Below are 16,771 nucleotides of genomic sequence, written 5' to 3' on the forward strand. Positions count from 1 at the left end.
CTCTAAAGTTAAAGAGATGCTTCATAACTCTGTCATTACATCCCCCATGTACCAATTTAAGCAACTGAGAATGAAGAGATGCCCTTTATTCCTCTTTCTAATTCTTTCCTTTCCCTATATCTTCAATTCCCCGTAGCCTGTTATATATCCTGCACCCTTTTAAAGACCTCTGGGAACTCTTAAGGTTCTTCTGCAAAGCCCCCATATACCCCTTCCTCTGCAAATACTCCATAACTTCAGCGATGTAATGAGCTTGCTAAATTGCCTAATAGATATATAAATTTAGACAGGAAGAAGTGCTATCTTGCATCCTTTGACAAATGCCACAGTAGTGTCCAGACTGGCATGATCTTGATATCCAAGGGAAAGAGGTATCAGACTTCCTAAGTAGCTTCTGTGCCCTGCATGCTAATGAAGGACTGTCTTACTAACACCTAAGTAACCTTCAAAGACCCCATACTGTCTCAACACAAATGTAACAGTTGCTGAAGTAAGTTTGCTGAACTCCCCTCATAGCCCCTGATAACCTTCATAAAGCCCTTTTAACCCTCTAGCTTTCTCTATATTGTGTCCACATTCTGGGAATGTTCTGATTAAGGACTAATGTTTGAATTAGATATGGTATTTAGCTAAAACAGCCTTTGTAGGACTATTTTGTATGGTAGCAAGCAATATGAATGCTCATTCAAGTAATTTGTTGGATTTATAATCTCTGTTTGGTGGTTACTTAGGACAATATTCTAAATACTGTGCTTTTTTAATTAATGTATTTGATTTTAGTTTAGTTACAAAACATAGTATAATTTTCCAGGTATTCCACTGTATTTTATTAGTAATGCATCTGTCATAAAAATGAAGTCACTTGTATTCAGCTAAACAGTAAATTGTGCACAGGAACTAAAACTGTATGCAGGTACATTTGTACAATTTTTCATGGGCTATGTGAACTGAATTGTCAAGTGCCCTGTTAATACTGTAAAAATGTGCCTCCAAGAAGATAAACTTGTAACACAGTTTAATTTTTTTAGGTATCTAAAGGAATTTAGGACAGAGCAGTGCCCCCTATTTTTGCAGCACAAGTGTACCCAGCACAGACCATTTACCTGTTTTCATTGGCATTTCCTAAATCAGCGTCGTCGTAGACCTATACGAAGGCGTGATGGGACTTTTAACTACAGTCCAGATGTTTATTGTACAAAATATGATGAGACTACAGGAATCTGCCCAGATGGAGATGAGTAAGTGATTTCTTTCAGTCCTAGGTGTTTACAGTATTATCAATGACATTAAGGAAAGATGCTACTTTCTCCTTAGTGAAAATGATCGATAGAATCCTGCTGCAGTTTACTTGAAAACATTTCTATAAGTGATTTGTCAATGTTGGGCACATATACTTTTATATACACACGCATTCTTTAGGCTATCACAGAGAATTATGATTTTGCATTGTGATGATCTTTAAAGCATAGCATAAGAAACTTGTTTTCTGCTAGTATTGTTGCTGCACATTTATGCTACTATTGTTGCTACACCTTTTTTTTTTTTCCCCAGTTGTGCTTCCTTTTTCTCCTGACAACTTTGAAATTCACCAGTAGGTGCAAACCTTACTGTATAGGGGTGACTTCAAGATTTTAATAAGTTCTGTGACGGTTGATGAGTAGTAGAGGAGAATGACAGTTTCATGATGTTTCCAGTGAGAAAAAGCAAAGGAAGGAGTTCACTGTTAGTTGTCTGGCTAGCCTGTTAGTGTTTCCATTTCCATGGACAAGTGTCTCTTCTAGATAAAGGCTACGGAGAGTCTTCAGTGAACTTGGGGAGGGGTAGAAGCTCTGTGGACATGAGAATGAACAAATCGTACAGCAGGGCAGGCAGGTATATATAGAGGAGCTGGCTATATTGTGGTCATATGTCAGAGGAGCTACCTTCATCTGCAGTGATGGAAGCAAGGAAGGACTTCTGACAAAAAAAAATAAAATATTGCAGGAAACCAGCCAGGAAATATGTAGTTGTGCTGGTCACCCGTTTTAAAAATTGAAGACTAATTATTTGGTTACTGTAGTGTATAGCAGCACCATGACAATATTGAGTACTGTGCTTAAGCAATATAAACAGCAAAAAAATGTCTCTGAGGGATGATTAAAAAGAGAACAATTAATTACCTTTTCAGGTGTTTGTAAAGCACTCCTGCCAGTCTTGGGGCAGCATGGGCAGTTCTTTGAAAATCAGCAAATGAGGATAATGGATGCTCATGTCATTGATTGGCTGGGGACAAAAATTGACCTTTCATTATTGAGTAATAGATACTGATTCTAAAGGAGGAAAAAGGAAGCAATGTTTTAAAAGGCTATTAGCTGGGCAAGACTGAATTGTTCGAAGCAAATAAGAGGAGATGTTTTAGTAACTGAGATGTGAGATTGAAATCTTTTTGCTGCAATTGAATTGGAAAGGTTGTCCCCGTCCCCCCCCCTACAGTTGCTGGAGACTACTCCCTGGTTAGGAGCCTAAATGACAAACAGGGTGATTATATTGTCTGGTATAATGGAAGTGCAGAGGACTTGCCAGAAATAAGACCAGTAGTGAGATTCATACCTCTAGTTTAGCATGTTGCGCTTACAGTTTTGGTTAAATAGATAGGTTAAGGAGTTACCAGCAAAGAGATGGTGGTTTTCCAGTTTGTGTTTTGCAGTGAAATTGCCCAAATGTAGTAAGGATAGGAGGAGGGACCAAGGTTGGAGTCCTGTGGGACCCCTCACCAGAGGCATAAGAGAATGTTGAAGTTGGAAGATACGCTGCAGGAGGGATTGGGAGGAAAATGTGAACGTAACTGAATTCCCATGAACAAAAGGGGAACAATGTTTCAAGGGGAGGAAAATTGAGTAAAGGAGACAGTAAATTTAAAAAGTGAAGATAGATGTGAGTAGGGAAAATGGAGTCAGTTTTCTTTGACTCAGTTATAAGGCAAGATTGTTGGAGACATTTGTGAGAGAACTTTCAGCTGAACTGTGGAGGCCTTATTTTAGATCTGAACATGAGAACTGGTGGCTAGAAATGGCAGTCAACTGTTGTAAGTTAATAGCTGATTGAAGTTAAGGTAGAAGAGAAAAGGCAAACAGGGCAAATAGTTGGGAAAGGCAAGAGGAGTCAAAGGTAATTCTCAAAGATAGACAATGCCAGCGCATGTCTGTAGTGGCAGGAGAAAAAAAATGGAGGAAAACACCAACATTTCTGAGGACATGCTTACAGTGTGGCAGCACTCCTGTTTCAGAACCCAGCAAAAGAGTGGGGTTTTGACCCTGTTTTGTCTTCTGCCTAAAATATAGCCTTTTATTTGGAGCAACTTCAGTTTCTTATAGAAATAGGTTATAAACAGTAGTGCTAGGACCCCTTCATTTTAAGCTATCTGTGACAATACATTGGTACGCTTTTTTGGCTTTTATCTATGTCTCTGTTTCTCTGTTCTGCTCATCTGAATACATAGTTAGTTTAATGCCGTTTGTGAGTTGGTAGAGAACTAGCGAGAAAGGTAGAGTGATGACACCCATAATTGTTCTCGGGAACATATTTTCAAGAGAATTAAAGTAGAAATTGTTGGTCTCACCCAGGCTTGACTGTGCTATTTCTTTCCAAAGTTCAACTTGGAATGAAAGCCCAAAATTTTAAAGCTGTTTAGAAAAGGGCTTTTCTAAGGGTAGCAAATTAAGACAGTCTGTTCTAAGGAAGGGCCTGTGAGAAAGACTAGATTACTTTCAGAGTTAGAGGCATTTATTCTGAGCAGGAACAGTGTTTCTCCCAATTTCACAAGGGAGGATAGAAGTGATACTTTTTTTTTTTTTAATCTGATGTGTTTTTCAACCATTGTGGTCAACTGATGTCAGGTTCTAAAAAAAGATCATATTGGATATATTAGCATCTGTAACGTAAGACTGCTCTAAGAGTGAATGAATTACAGAAGCGTACTACAGAAGAGCACTTCAAGTAATCATAGCAAAAAATATGTCAGTGCCTCAAGGTTGAACAGAAGTAGAACTATGTAGTTGTTCTCATACACTTAAGAACATTTAGCATTACCCTTTAAACTGGAATTGTTTTATTCTTAAAGGATATCTTTGGAATGTTTATGATGTGAATTAAGAAGCTTGTGAAAAGGAAATATACACTTCAGTAATCAGTTAACCTTTTAAGTTTTTGTGAATGTATGTTGTGTTTCATGGTATATACATCTACTTACTTTGAATAATGTAATGACAGTTTTACTTTGTCAGATCCGGATGCAGAAAACAAAGCTGATTTAAATAGTTAAATGTTGTGTGTAGACTCCAATAGAACTTAAAAATACAGAGTAATGTTCTTTACTGATTCATGATTACTAAGTTTGGATTCAGTACAGTTATTTTAAGCTGGCAGATGGCTGTAGAAATATGGGCCATGAAATAGATTTGTTATTCTACCTGGGAACAACTTTTTTTTTAATAAAAACATTGTTTTATGCTCCATTAAAATATTTCATTAGTAAGGTGAAGGTAAGATCTACCATCCCTTTAGTTCATTAAAGGTTGAGTAGAACATCTGTTCTGTGCATTTTTCAGTGCATTGGCTTAGTTTGATACTATGTGTGAATAAGTACTATCTGCCATCTAAAAGCTGCTTTTATTAGGGGTTTTTGCCTTTCTGACTAATGATACTATGATGAACTACAGCTGATCAAGATGTCTGTGGTTAATAGCATAGGTATTATTGTGGTATTGTATGAATAACATATTTTTATGCAAAACATACACATGCAAAATTGATGCCATTGTTTTTGCTCTTTGAGGTTTGCATGCTGTTTAGTCCCCCTGAGTCACCTTAAGAACTAGTCCTTATCGAGTTCTTTACAAGTCTTAGAAAACAAACTGTCCCAGTCACACTGGATAGTCTTGTTAAAGCATTCTGTTTCTGGAGGAGGACTTAACTGGTTACAGGACTCTTTAGGCAGCTAGCAAAATGTGCAGTAGGAAAACTGTGTTTTCAATGAAGTTCAGATTTCATTAGCTATTGATGGCACGAGTATTGAGTCTTAGGGGAAACAAATCTAGGTTTAATTTATCAGAATTAAGAGTCTTGTGACACAGTTTGTATTTCTTTCCCAGTTTGTGTTTGGAATCCATGTTGTCTTTTTTGTGGGAAAAAATTGTGACCTGAGTATTTATCCGTCTCTGACATTGCATACAACAAGTTGTGCCTTGCTTGTCTGACAAGCTGTGTCTGAATATTTCATTGAATTCTCACCTTATTTATTTTTTTTAAACAGTAATTTAAAAATAATTGAAGGCTTTAACATTTTTTGGGGGTGACCTCCACTGATAAGGTGATTTTGCTAGGGAAAAACTGCAGATATTTAAGCAAAACGTTTGCCTCTGATAAGGAGGCATGGGCTTAGAGACGAGCAACGAGATGTAAACACCTGTACACTTCTTGTATGGAAGACATTTGATTCTTGTTTCCAACAGGAACGAGCAAACTTACGTAGATGAAAATGGAGGCGTGAACATTATGCATAAGAATATGACAGAGTATTCTCACCTTTGTGAGGTGTCCATATATGAATGAAAGATTAAGAGTTTGTAATGAACAGTCTGCTGGGAAAATGGAAACAGTTGACCCCTGCAAAGATTCTGGTAGTGGTGGGACAGCAATAACAAAAATATAGCCTCAGACTGCATTTCCTCTTGTTTAGATTTCTGTACAGGACTAGTGCTGGCAAAAGTGATTGACTCTTGTGGGTTTTCTTATTTTTCCATATCTGTAGCAATTCTAGCAGAACAAGAGGACTGCATCAGAGCTATTCCTACATCACACAGAATTTCTTACAAACTTCAGCTGAGGCACTGTAATGGGTCCAACAAAGATTGCATCCTGTCTGTCTTTCTGTGTAGAGCTAAGGAGTGTGAAAGAACTACTTTCAAATCCTGAGTGTAGACTGTGCTCCATCTTACACTGACAAAATGAGATATAGCACTGAATTTGGTATACCTAATCTTCCCACTAATTAATTCTGCTGGGATTTAAAGAGATACGTACAAATCACTGGCTGCAGCCCATTTATCTTGTTTGACAGAATGCTGGTTTCAAATTCCTACAAGGAAGCAACTTGATTCTCAGAAATCATAAACAGTATCAATTCCTGGAAGTCAGCACAAGTTGCAGGTGTTTAACACAGCAGGAAAAATGTATGAATTTCATGTAAATGTTTGCAAACAATTGTACTTGTTTAGTCTAGTTTCCAAATAACCCTTTTAGAATATACTAAATAAAGCTTAAGCCAGCATAAATTCTTATGAGTGTCAAAGTCTACTTAGTGCTTCACTATTCTCCCTCCATTCAAAGTAAAACATTTCTGTGGGACTTTTCATTTGTTGTTCTGTATCACTCTCTAAGCTTTTTGGTGCAGTTTCTTTTTACTTTGGGATGGGAGAAAGTAGTTTTTAGAGATTAGTAATTTTTCAAAACCAGCAGAGACCAAAATTAATTACACTGAAATAAACTGGCAGAGAACAGACATCCCTGTGTATATATTTTTGTGTTTTTTTTTTTAAATTTGTTTACTGTTGGTAGTTGGAATTATAATCCATACATGACGCTAGCCATTTTAAAGTACAGACCGTAACTCACATAGTTGTGTCTGAAAAATGGTTAGTATATGTACAAAGATGTACTGCTGATGTAAAAATTGTTCTCTTCCTTTTAACAGAAGAGTCAGTTTAGATTTCCTTTTAACAGAAGAGTCAGTTTAGATTTCCCCTGAGATTGTTCAATAAGTTCCATGTCTATAAAGAGCAGGCAGGACAAAAAAATCACTGTACTTCAAGTACCCCTTGATTTTAGATGTTGATAACATTAAAAAAAAAAATTCTTGCACCTCTTAATGTAGAAATTATTTGAGCTTGTATCAGTATGGAAGATGTCATTCCTTAGCTGAGATGATGATGATGTTGCTTACAGGGGTGCTTACTAGATTTATTAATAATATCTTTGTGAGCCAGCCTGCTATGAATTCTTATAACTTTAGCAGAGACTAAGAAATAGATTAAAGTTCTTCATTTTGAAGCTGATCTGTGATGGTGGTTTGTTTGGGACAATTTTTATTTGAAGAATCCTACAAAGTTACTTGTTATAAGTTAATGAGAGATATAGTATAATTCAGAATTAAATTATTAAAAACAAAACTTGAAGTGGTGCTCTAACTTTCTTCTTTCTATTATGTAGTTGCCCTTACCTGCATCGAACAACAGGGGATACAGAAAGGAAGTATCATCTCAGATATTACAAGACTGGAACATGCATTCATGAAACAGATGCCCGGGGTCACTGTGTGAAGAATGGAATTCACTGTGCCTTTGCTCATGGTCCGCATGACCTTAGACCACCAGTATATGATATAAGGTAGTCTTGTTTCAAATTCTTCAGCCTAATTAGCAGGAAATACCACATGTCTGTTATCAGCACATATCAGAAAATGCAGTGTGCTTTGCATGAAAAATATACTTGCTTCTGTAACTGTAAACGTAAGAATGCAATTCACTGTGCATCACAGTGGCCGACAGAAGCACACTGGGAAGTAAAAATACTAAGGTTTTGTAACTTGCAATTTCAAGAGCCATGTAGGTAGTCCTTATGACTGATAAAAGAGCAGATACCCTGCCTTTTGTCATTTATGCCTTGTAAATTTGTATGTGGGTTTTACGTTCACAAATTTATGATTTTGTTAAGCCGTCTTTCAGGTTCTCAGCTTGTATGTTTGACATTTTGCCTGCTGACATTGTGTTTTTTTAAATCATGTTATGTTTTTTCCTGTATAAGATGTCAGTATTATTTTCTGCCTCTGTAATGTATAATCGAGTTACTGTCGAAAGAAGGTGCTTTGTGAATCAGGGTAGTGGTGGGTATGAGTTTTACCTGTGGCCAAAGCTGGGAGATAAGCATGTTGTTGGGGGGTATTATAAATGGGTGGAAGGGGAGCTCTTGCCACAGAAAGTGGTCTGTATATTCTGTAGGAAAGGATACCAGTTCCTAGAGAGCTTTGAAGCCTTGGAGGGTCACGAGTATCTCTTACTGGACACTGGAAGAGCATTCTGGGGAAGTATCACTATACGCTTGCCCTATTCTTATACTCTTCCCTAGGCATCTGCTATTGGCCACTGTTGGAGACAGGACTCCAGGCTAGATGAACCTTTGATCTGAGCTGGTATGGCTGCTATCTTACATTCTTACCTTTGTTATCCCTTATTCCTAACGATCTGTTGGGATATGATAGCTCTCCCTTCACAGTAATTTTAGTAAAGTTAGTGCCTTTTCAGTAATTTCATAATTATTTAAATCCACATTTTGCCACAGAATTCACTGCTGCATTGCCTGGTCACATACTGTTTAGTTATATATAGCTTTTCTTTCCAGAAGACTTTCTTCAATTAGCTAGCTGATGCTTCTTCTGCAACACGTCTGTCCATTTTCTTTTTCTTCTTTTTAGCTTTCCTCATTTAGCATATGCAGCATGATGCCATGCCAATCTGAATACAGAATGTGTAGTATCTTTGTAATCTTCTGTATTGTATTAGAATGAGGAACCAATGTATAGCAAGACTGAAACCAAGCTCTGTTCTCTAAATGTCTTTTAATGTGTTACATGATTGTTTATTGGTGATTGGCTACGTATAAAGCATCAGGAAGAGCTGAAGGCATTTGTGGTAGGAGTCTATGTTTAACAGCTTGGACCTACAAGTAGGCTGCCTCAAACTTCTTTGGTGTTTGTGAAAAACAGTCGTGTGCCATTGCTTCTCCTGATTTCAGGCATCCAGCATTCATAAGGAAGTCCAAACAATCAGGTCTTATTTTTTCTTTGATGGTCTTTTTGCTCTACAATGGACACAGATATTAGGGTTTCTTCATTTTAAGTAAAGAGCAGATAAATAACGGTACAATCCCTGATACAGGCATTAACTGTATTCTCCTTAATAGCCTTGTTCTTGTACATGTCCACCTTAAAGAAAAAGCACTCTCTAGGACGCATCTGTTATCCTTCTCATTGCCTGCACCTTTTCTGAATCTGTAAAAGAAATATTTTGACTGTTTGAAAGGTTTTAGACTTGTCTTTGGGTCTGTCTTTTCTTCCTTTCCCTTTGAGATTTTCTTTCTTGGAGGATACTTGGGGTCTGGGAAGTTCTTGAAATACTATATAAATGATATCATAACTAGTTACATTATAAACAACCACACCTTTCAAACTCCTCTTCAAAGATCCTGAGTAGGAATATTTTGGTATAGGAGGTAAGGTCCTTGAATATTTGTGTCTAGAGAAAGTGCCAATTGAAGGTAGAGGCCTTTGATTCTCATAGACTACTATACATCCACCTCTGGTTTTGATTCCTCACCTTGTTTCTCCATTGCTTCAAAGTCTGCCTAATATAATTATGCTATAGTATCTATCTTTTTTTAAATGTTTTGTACTGGTTTGCCATTGTTGAATCTCTGTACAGCTTAGTTTTACTAAAATGGTGTAATAAAATTGTTGCAGATTTTTGGTGGAGATTTCATACCACTAATACGATACCTTTTAGGTTGGTAGTAGTTGTTCTGATCTTTCAGCAAGCTTATGGTTGCTTACTTTGCAAAGCAGTTGTAAATTCTTGCTGTAGAGATTCCATTTCCTCATAATGATTGTTGTTTGTTACTAGGTCTCCCAAATGTCTTGAGAAACTTTTCTTGCAAAATCTTACAGTGAACCAAAAGTACTTTGGCTGCTTTTGTATGATGTAGTATTCAATAGCTGCATTTTGTACCTGCCTTCGGTGATAAGTTTTCCAAGGCAAAGAGTCTTATGGTATTTAATTCTCTGTCATAGAGGAGGAGTTCTGTATTTCTTATTGCCCCTTCTATATCTTTTTTAATTCTACCATGTCCTATGTGGCAGTGGAATATCAGAAATTAATAGCATATTCAAAATGTCAGCACACCAGCATACAGAGTTACAGATGGGCATTGCTGGTACAAACATTGTGTGTATAATGCCAACATTCCTTCATGTGTTCTGTTTGGTTTGTATGGCATAGTTATTCCTTACGATTGCCAGCTTCAGCGCAAGTAATGTTTTGAAATACAGTCAATTTAATTTTTTTTTACAATTTAGGCTTGTTAAGAGCTGGATTAAATGACAGAATTTTGATAGAGTTGGACAGGATTATACCTGCGTCAGGTAGGGTTACTGTAGCTGTACAGTTTAGCAGTGTTATTTTCTTTTCCCCATTCCAGAGAACTTCAGGCACAGGAAACCTTACAGAATGGGCAGCTAGGATGCGGTGAAGGCATTCCGGATCTGCAACCAGGAATTTTAGCAAGCCAGGCAATGATTGAGAAGATCCTTAGTGAAGATCCAAGATGGCAGGGTAATGTTACCCTGTCTCCTTTCTCAGTTTCTTTATTGGTGTTTGACCTGATTTGTTGATCCTGGGTCTTCATCTGGGAGAAGTTCAAAAGCCTTTTTTAACAGAGTAAAGAATTGGTTTGTATAAGTAGTATGGATATTTGTGAACAAGTTGTACTGTCTGTCACATCTATATTCAGATTGCATTTTGAAAATGTTTTGTTTTGAAAACTTTTAATACGTCTTTTTCATTTTACTTGATACAAGTACTAATCTGTGTCAGTTGAATAAATGTTCTTAAAAGTCAGTAGGAGCTCTGTCTTGTGCTAAGTAGTAATGACTAGAGTCTTCATTTTTTGAGTCATTAATAGACTGTTTAATGGACTGTTATTCTTTGCAGAGCATGATGAACAGGAATGAAGTAGAATTTTAAACAGAAAATTGGAGCAGAATATTAAAATACAAGAATGTCTTGAAAGCATTATATTAGATCTCTTAAAGAAAATCCAATTGCCCTAGTTTTGTTAAGGCTTTCAAAGTTGGTTCTTATGGTTTTGGTTTAGGCTTGCTTGTTATGTAGCCAAAGATGTTAGTATCAATTGGATATTGTTAGAGCTCTTGCCCAAATTTTACTTTAGAAAAGACTGCTGGGTACAATTACTTCCACAAAATTCATGTGGGGACCGTAACACAGGAAGAGGTCACGTGAAGGTGCTGTCTATAAGGAATTCAAGGGGAGGTAATTGTATAATACTTTTCCCCTCTATATTTTTTAAATGCACTAAAGGGTGAGTATTTAAGTACTAATAATGTGTAGGCCTTAACTGTCAGCTCTAGATCAAAAAATATTGGATGTTTGACGTAAAAAGACAGCAAAATTGACCAACTACAAGCACTTTTATTGCATTCCTTGCATTGTGACAGGTCTGTGTTATATAATGTTGTATGGCTTCTGTCAATCCCTGTAAATATGGTGGGATTGCACATAGTTTCTGGGGATTGAAAATTATCCAACTAGTGATTTCAGCCTTATTTTCCTAAACCTTTAATGAAACTATTGAAAAGGACTGAACAAAGAATAGGCTCCATGTGATACTCTGATTAATAATCTTTGCTATTTGAAAGTAAATAATTAATGAATCTTTGAGAATGTTTCTTCAGCTAGTTTTCCACAAATCCTACAGGAGTCTTGTAGTATTGTGCAGTTTGTTTTTGCGAACACCTCAGGCTAAAAGGTTTGCTGAAGTCAAGATACATGACATCGACTGCTTCTGTTTTACCTACATCCATTTTCCCACCTTAGGAGGAAGTTAGATTGGTTTGACATGATTTACTCCTCACAAACCCGTGCTTGCCATTAGCTAAATTGTATGTTTTAATTTATTTACTTGCCTCATTGTTCTTCTGAATTTTTCTGTTTCTAGACAGAACCTTGTTTGTCATCTCCTAGTTCCTCCTTCCTGGAACCAAAGATGTAGAGACAGAGGCAAAGGTAGAGAAGAGGCTCTAGAATTTGTCCAGGAAGATCTTACTGGACAGCCTTAACATGCCTTAACATGAAAGCAGTTTGGTGAAATGAGGACTTTCAACACTAAACTTAGGAGGAATCCAGATATAAAATTGTATAAGTTTTTACTGTTTGTTTTACTAAAATGAATAATGTATTTTCAGGTATTCATTTTCAAAATATTAGATGTATATAATGAGAATTTCCGGATAGTTTCTCTACCAATAGATTGCTAGTGCTTTATTTGTGTACTTTATTGTAATATTGCTATTGAATATAAAAGCAATGAAGATTGCCTTGCATGTAAATGCGTTAGACTTTTATTTAAAAAAATGCAGGAGTCAGTCGAAGTTTGTAAGAATGGAGGGGTCTGTGAATCATAATTTTTTTACAAAAAGCAGTGTGATGCCTAAGCTCACTAATGACACTCTGAATGCAAAAAAATAGTTGTTTATTTCTCTTAATTGTTGACCTCTTTACAGACACAAATTTTGTGTTAGCCGGCTACAAGACAGAACAATGTACCAAGCCACCCAGGCTCTGCCGCCAGGGTTATGCATGTCCACACTATCACAATAGTCGAGATAGAAGACGAAATCCCAGAAAATTCAAATACAGGTACATAAATACATATTAAGAATAGACTTTTTGGTCAGTCAGACAGTTGTTAATGGACCAATCTGTTTGGGTTCTTCTATAAGGCACTTGCATATTCCTATCTTTCCCAATAGCCTTGCTAAAATTTGGGAGGGGGAAAAAGCATCTGTTCAGAATGATCAGACAGTTCTGAAGACAAAAAATATGAAGCTGTAATGGAAATATCCCTCTTTCTTGTGAAGAATGAAAACAATTTATATAATTCTTAGCAAAAATTGGAATCACTAGGTCAAACCTTCATTATGAAAAGATCAATTATAATTTCTGTCTTTTTTTCTGATTTTGTTCTATAATGTTCCATTTCTGAGCAGTATTTTTAGGACCTAAATTTAATGCATGTCCTCTCTTACTTTTCATCATCACATCATTCTAGATCATTCTCATACACTGTGGTTTCTTCATTGTTTCTGGTGTTTTATCATGCAGTGATACAAGGTTTAGAATTGATGGGCTTTGCTTGACAGCCTCAGGACTGTGAATAAATATCATTAGACAGAAGATAGATAGAATCCTACTAGCTCATCTTTCTGTCAAAGAATTTCCAAAAAGTCAGAGTCTCTCAGATTTTGCAACTTAATAGGTCCCAGAATCTTAAGATTCTGAGATTTAGTGGGAAATTGTTTGAGAATTCTGCTAGGAAGTAGACACAAACATGCTCTGGACATCACTTTTTTCTAGGTCCACTCCTTGCCCCAATGTAAAACATGCAGATGAATGGGGTGAACCTTCAAGGTGTGAAAGTGGGGATAGCTGTCAATATTGTCATTCTCGTACAGAGCAGCAGTTTCATCCAGAGGTAAGAACTAAGTTTCTACTTATTTTTAGCAATTTCAAAATTATTATGGATTAGATTATTGACTGAAGATATTATTTATGAAAAAACATGTGACATTCCATTCAACACTTCTAGTCGTTGAGGTATTTACTTAAGCAAAAAAAAATAATATTGTTAAGAAATAGTTATTTGTACTGCTGTAGTTTTCACTGATAGGCATTTTTGTTGTACTGCTTGTGAAAAATTAGGTAACATTATCTGGATTCGGGCATAAATAAATATGTTCTCTTTTTTACCTAACTTCTTGGATTGGTAATGATGTCACAGTAGTAATTGATACTCAGTAACTTGGGACAAATTTCTCTTTTAAGTAGAGTTGAAAAAGCTTTATTGCAAATAATTAAGAGAAACTGAATAGATCAGGAAGAGGTGGAAAGAACAGAAAACTCTCCTAGTGGCTGAAGTAAGACACTCCAGAAAAAACAAGGTGATTTTATATTCCTCTGTAGGCAAAGTCACTGTAATTTTGTTGGATGGTTGAGGGTAACGGTGAAATGCTAGGGAAGAGAGCAGTGCCATGCAATCTGCTGAGATTTAATTCTTATGCGACACTATGAAGATATTAAATATGCCAGTTAATGGAAACAAACATGATGCTGAAAAGACATGTTATGCTAGAAGCTGCCTGTACAACATTGGATATCTGTTTTCATTTGGGGACCTTTGAATGGGCATGAAGAATTCACAGCAGGATGTAATTTCTTGTATTAAAAAGCTTAATACTTAGTGAGGTATAAGCAAAGACCGTTCAAGCAATTGCTAATTTCTCTTCCAATTATGAAGATTATTGAGGGCATCTCAAGACTATACTGGGAAAGGAATTCGTAGAATACTGACTACAGGATTGTTGCAAGCTTCATATCATACATTCTCTATCATAAGTTGACCAGCTACATCTTTATACTAAATAGGCGTCACCTATCTCTACTCTTGAGATGCTGCTCCAGAATTTTACTGTCCTGATGACTAGAGGTTTTACAGTCCAGTTTTATTTCAGATCATCTAATTTCTTCTGCATCATATTCCAGCCCTTTTCTGTAGTAAAGGTGACTTCCTGCTTGGTATTGCTACCATACTTTTATTTATACAAAGCTATGAATGAAAGTGCTGAAATAAGTCACAAGGCTGAGCCTTGAGTTCTGCTACTCATTTTGTCTGCTGCCTTCTTCTTTCATACCATCCATTATCATCTCTCCATTAGTCAATTTAACAGCAGATATGTGACATTGGGAAGAGTTATGTTCTTCATTATCTTAATTAATGAATCTTACCACATGCTTTATTGAAGTCCTTACCAGAAAGACTGCATTTCCATTTTAGAGAAGGACCTTTGATTTATCAAAGTTATACAGTGAGTCTACCATGATGTGCCTTTGCCAAATGTAGTTCTAATTTTATCCCATTTTTTTCTGTCTTTAAATGGTGACAGACAGAATAATTAGTGGACATGCAGTGGCCTGAATCAGCTACTTTTGCTCTTCTCAAACATGTGAGCTATACTTAATATACCTCAGTTATATGTGCTACTTCTGATGTGATGGCTTTATTAAAAGTACTTGCTAACTGCATCTGTCTTATTTGCTGGTTTTTTAAAAGTTCTGATGTAACAATTGCCTAATGCATTTCCTGTTCATGAACTGATGGTGTTTTGCTTCCGCATCAGCTGTAGTCACCTCAGTCTTTGTCTACTTGCTTCCATTAGCTGTGCTGCCTTTGTTGTAGTGTTGAACATAATTCTTACTGATAATCAAGGTGGGCATAGTGTTATTGCCTCACCTAATATTAGGTCTAGTATTTAATTTCACAGAAACTAGCAATGTCCCTGCACCGAAAAGGGAGTTTTCATTCAACATCATACCCTGTGATCCTTTCCCTCCTTTGCTCCAGCTCTGACTTCATCCAGTTGTGTGGTTAGAATGGAAATTCCATACAGCTTTTGTACCTCTGACTTGAGGATTCAAAGCACTCATTTTATTCAGTTCATAATGAAATTCAGTCTATTTAATGGTGGTCATCAGTTGCCTTCATTCCTCACACAACTTATTTGATGTCATTAACATTAGTTCAGCCTTCCTTTTTTATGTCGTTTAATTTAAGTTGAATTAATATTCACTTTATCCAACATTATCTTCTCCTATTGGATGTTTTCATGTACTTGTTCTTTACCAAATTAAAATAAAGAATATTGTCATTGCCTTTTGGCTCAGTGACTATTTTTTTAAGAAATCTCTTGCTTATCACATTCAGGAATAGCTTGATTATACTGTTAATAGATAGCAGCCGTGTTCTTGTCTGTAGCTGGGAAGTTAGTCTTCTGTAATGATTTAGTTCTTTGAGTTTGCTGTCTGTCTTGTAATATCAGTATGTATAGATGGCATGGCCATCTCCCAAATCAGTCTTTGAGGTGCGAGCTCTGCCCCAGTAGTATTTTGATATTATCTATATTATCACTTCTTGTAGTTGTAGCATTTTCCAGAAGGCACTCTGCGCCGTCTGGGTAGCTCATAGGATCAGGAAGGCTGTTTTTTGGCTAGGACCTCAAACTAAGACCGAACTTCCACTTTCTTCTGTTTAAACCATCTGGAAGTCAGCTCTTCTCATTTGTTTTCTTCTGCATCATTAGCATCGTGTATACATGTTTTGGGTTTGTGTGGTGGGGTTTTGGCAGTGGGAGAGGGGCTGCAGGGGTGGCTCCTGTGAGAAGCTGCTAGAAGCTTCCCCAGCTCCCAAGTCGGACCCGCCTCTGACCAAGGCCAACCCCGCCTCTGACCAAGGCTGACCCCATCAGCGAAGGTAGTAGCGCCTCTGGGATAAAAGGTTTAAGAAGGGGAACCTGCAGCAGGGGAGGAGATTGGAATGTGAGAGAAACAGCTATGCAGACCGCAAGGTCGGTGAAGGAGGGGGAGGAGGTGCACCGGAGGAGGTTGATGCCCCTGCAGCCCGTGGTGAGATGGCAGACTGTCCCCCTGCAGCCCATGGAGGTGAGCGGGGGAGCAGATGCCCACCTGCAGCCCATGGAGGACCCCACGCCGGAGGGGGTGGGTGCCCCCAAAGATGGCTGTGACTCCATGGGAAGGCCCGTGCTGGAGCAGTCTGTGACAGAAGATTGGCCTGTGCAAAGGATCCACACCAGGGAAGTTTGTGGAGGACTGCAGCCTGTGAGAAGGACTCATGCTGGAGAAGTTCATGGAGGATTGTCTCCTGTGGGAGAGACCCCACGCTGGAGCAGGGCAAGAGTGTGAGGAGTCCTCATTGCAAACCCTGTCCCCCTGCGCCACCGGGGGGAGGAGGTAGAGAAAACTGGGAGTGGAGTTGAGCCGGGAAGAAGGGAAGGGGTGGGGGGAAGGTGTTCTAAGGTTTGATTTTACTTCTCATT

At 37.5% G+C, this 16,771-nt stretch overlaps 1 protein-coding gene across 11 annotated transcripts in view; it reads left to right on the forward strand.

Moving 5' to 3' along the window:
- The window catches only part of UNKL (unk like zinc finger), a 60,108-nt gene that overhangs the window by 971 nt on the left and 42,366 nt on the right, over positions 1 to 16,771 (forward strand). For 6 of the 11 annotated variants that reach the window (XM_049791907.1, XM_049791909.1, XM_049791912.1 and 3 more), the window contains exons 2-6: positions 1,029 to 1,238; positions 7,246 to 7,422; positions 10,285 to 10,418; positions 12,386 to 12,521; positions 13,239 to 13,356. In XM_049791907.1, the coding sequence (XP_049647864.1) occupies positions 1,029 to 1,238; positions 7,246 to 7,422; positions 10,285 to 10,418; positions 12,386 to 12,521; positions 13,239 to 13,356 (775 nt within the window). Of the gene's footprint in view, positions 1 to 1,028; positions 1,239 to 7,245; positions 7,423 to 8,160; positions 8,225 to 10,284; positions 10,419 to 12,385; positions 12,522 to 13,238; positions 13,357 to 13,407; positions 16,686 to 16,771 lie in introns of those variants that run through there. The other 5 variants (XM_049791917.1, XM_049791918.1, XM_049791915.1 and 2 more) reach the window with 4 other exon arrangements.

This window comes from Accipiter gentilis, chromosome 33 (genome assembly GCF_929443795.1).
Source record: "Accipiter gentilis chromosome 33, bAccGen1.1, whole genome shotgun sequence".
Taxonomy (NCBI): Eukaryota; Metazoa; Chordata; class Aves; order Accipitriformes; family Accipitridae; genus Astur; species Astur gentilis.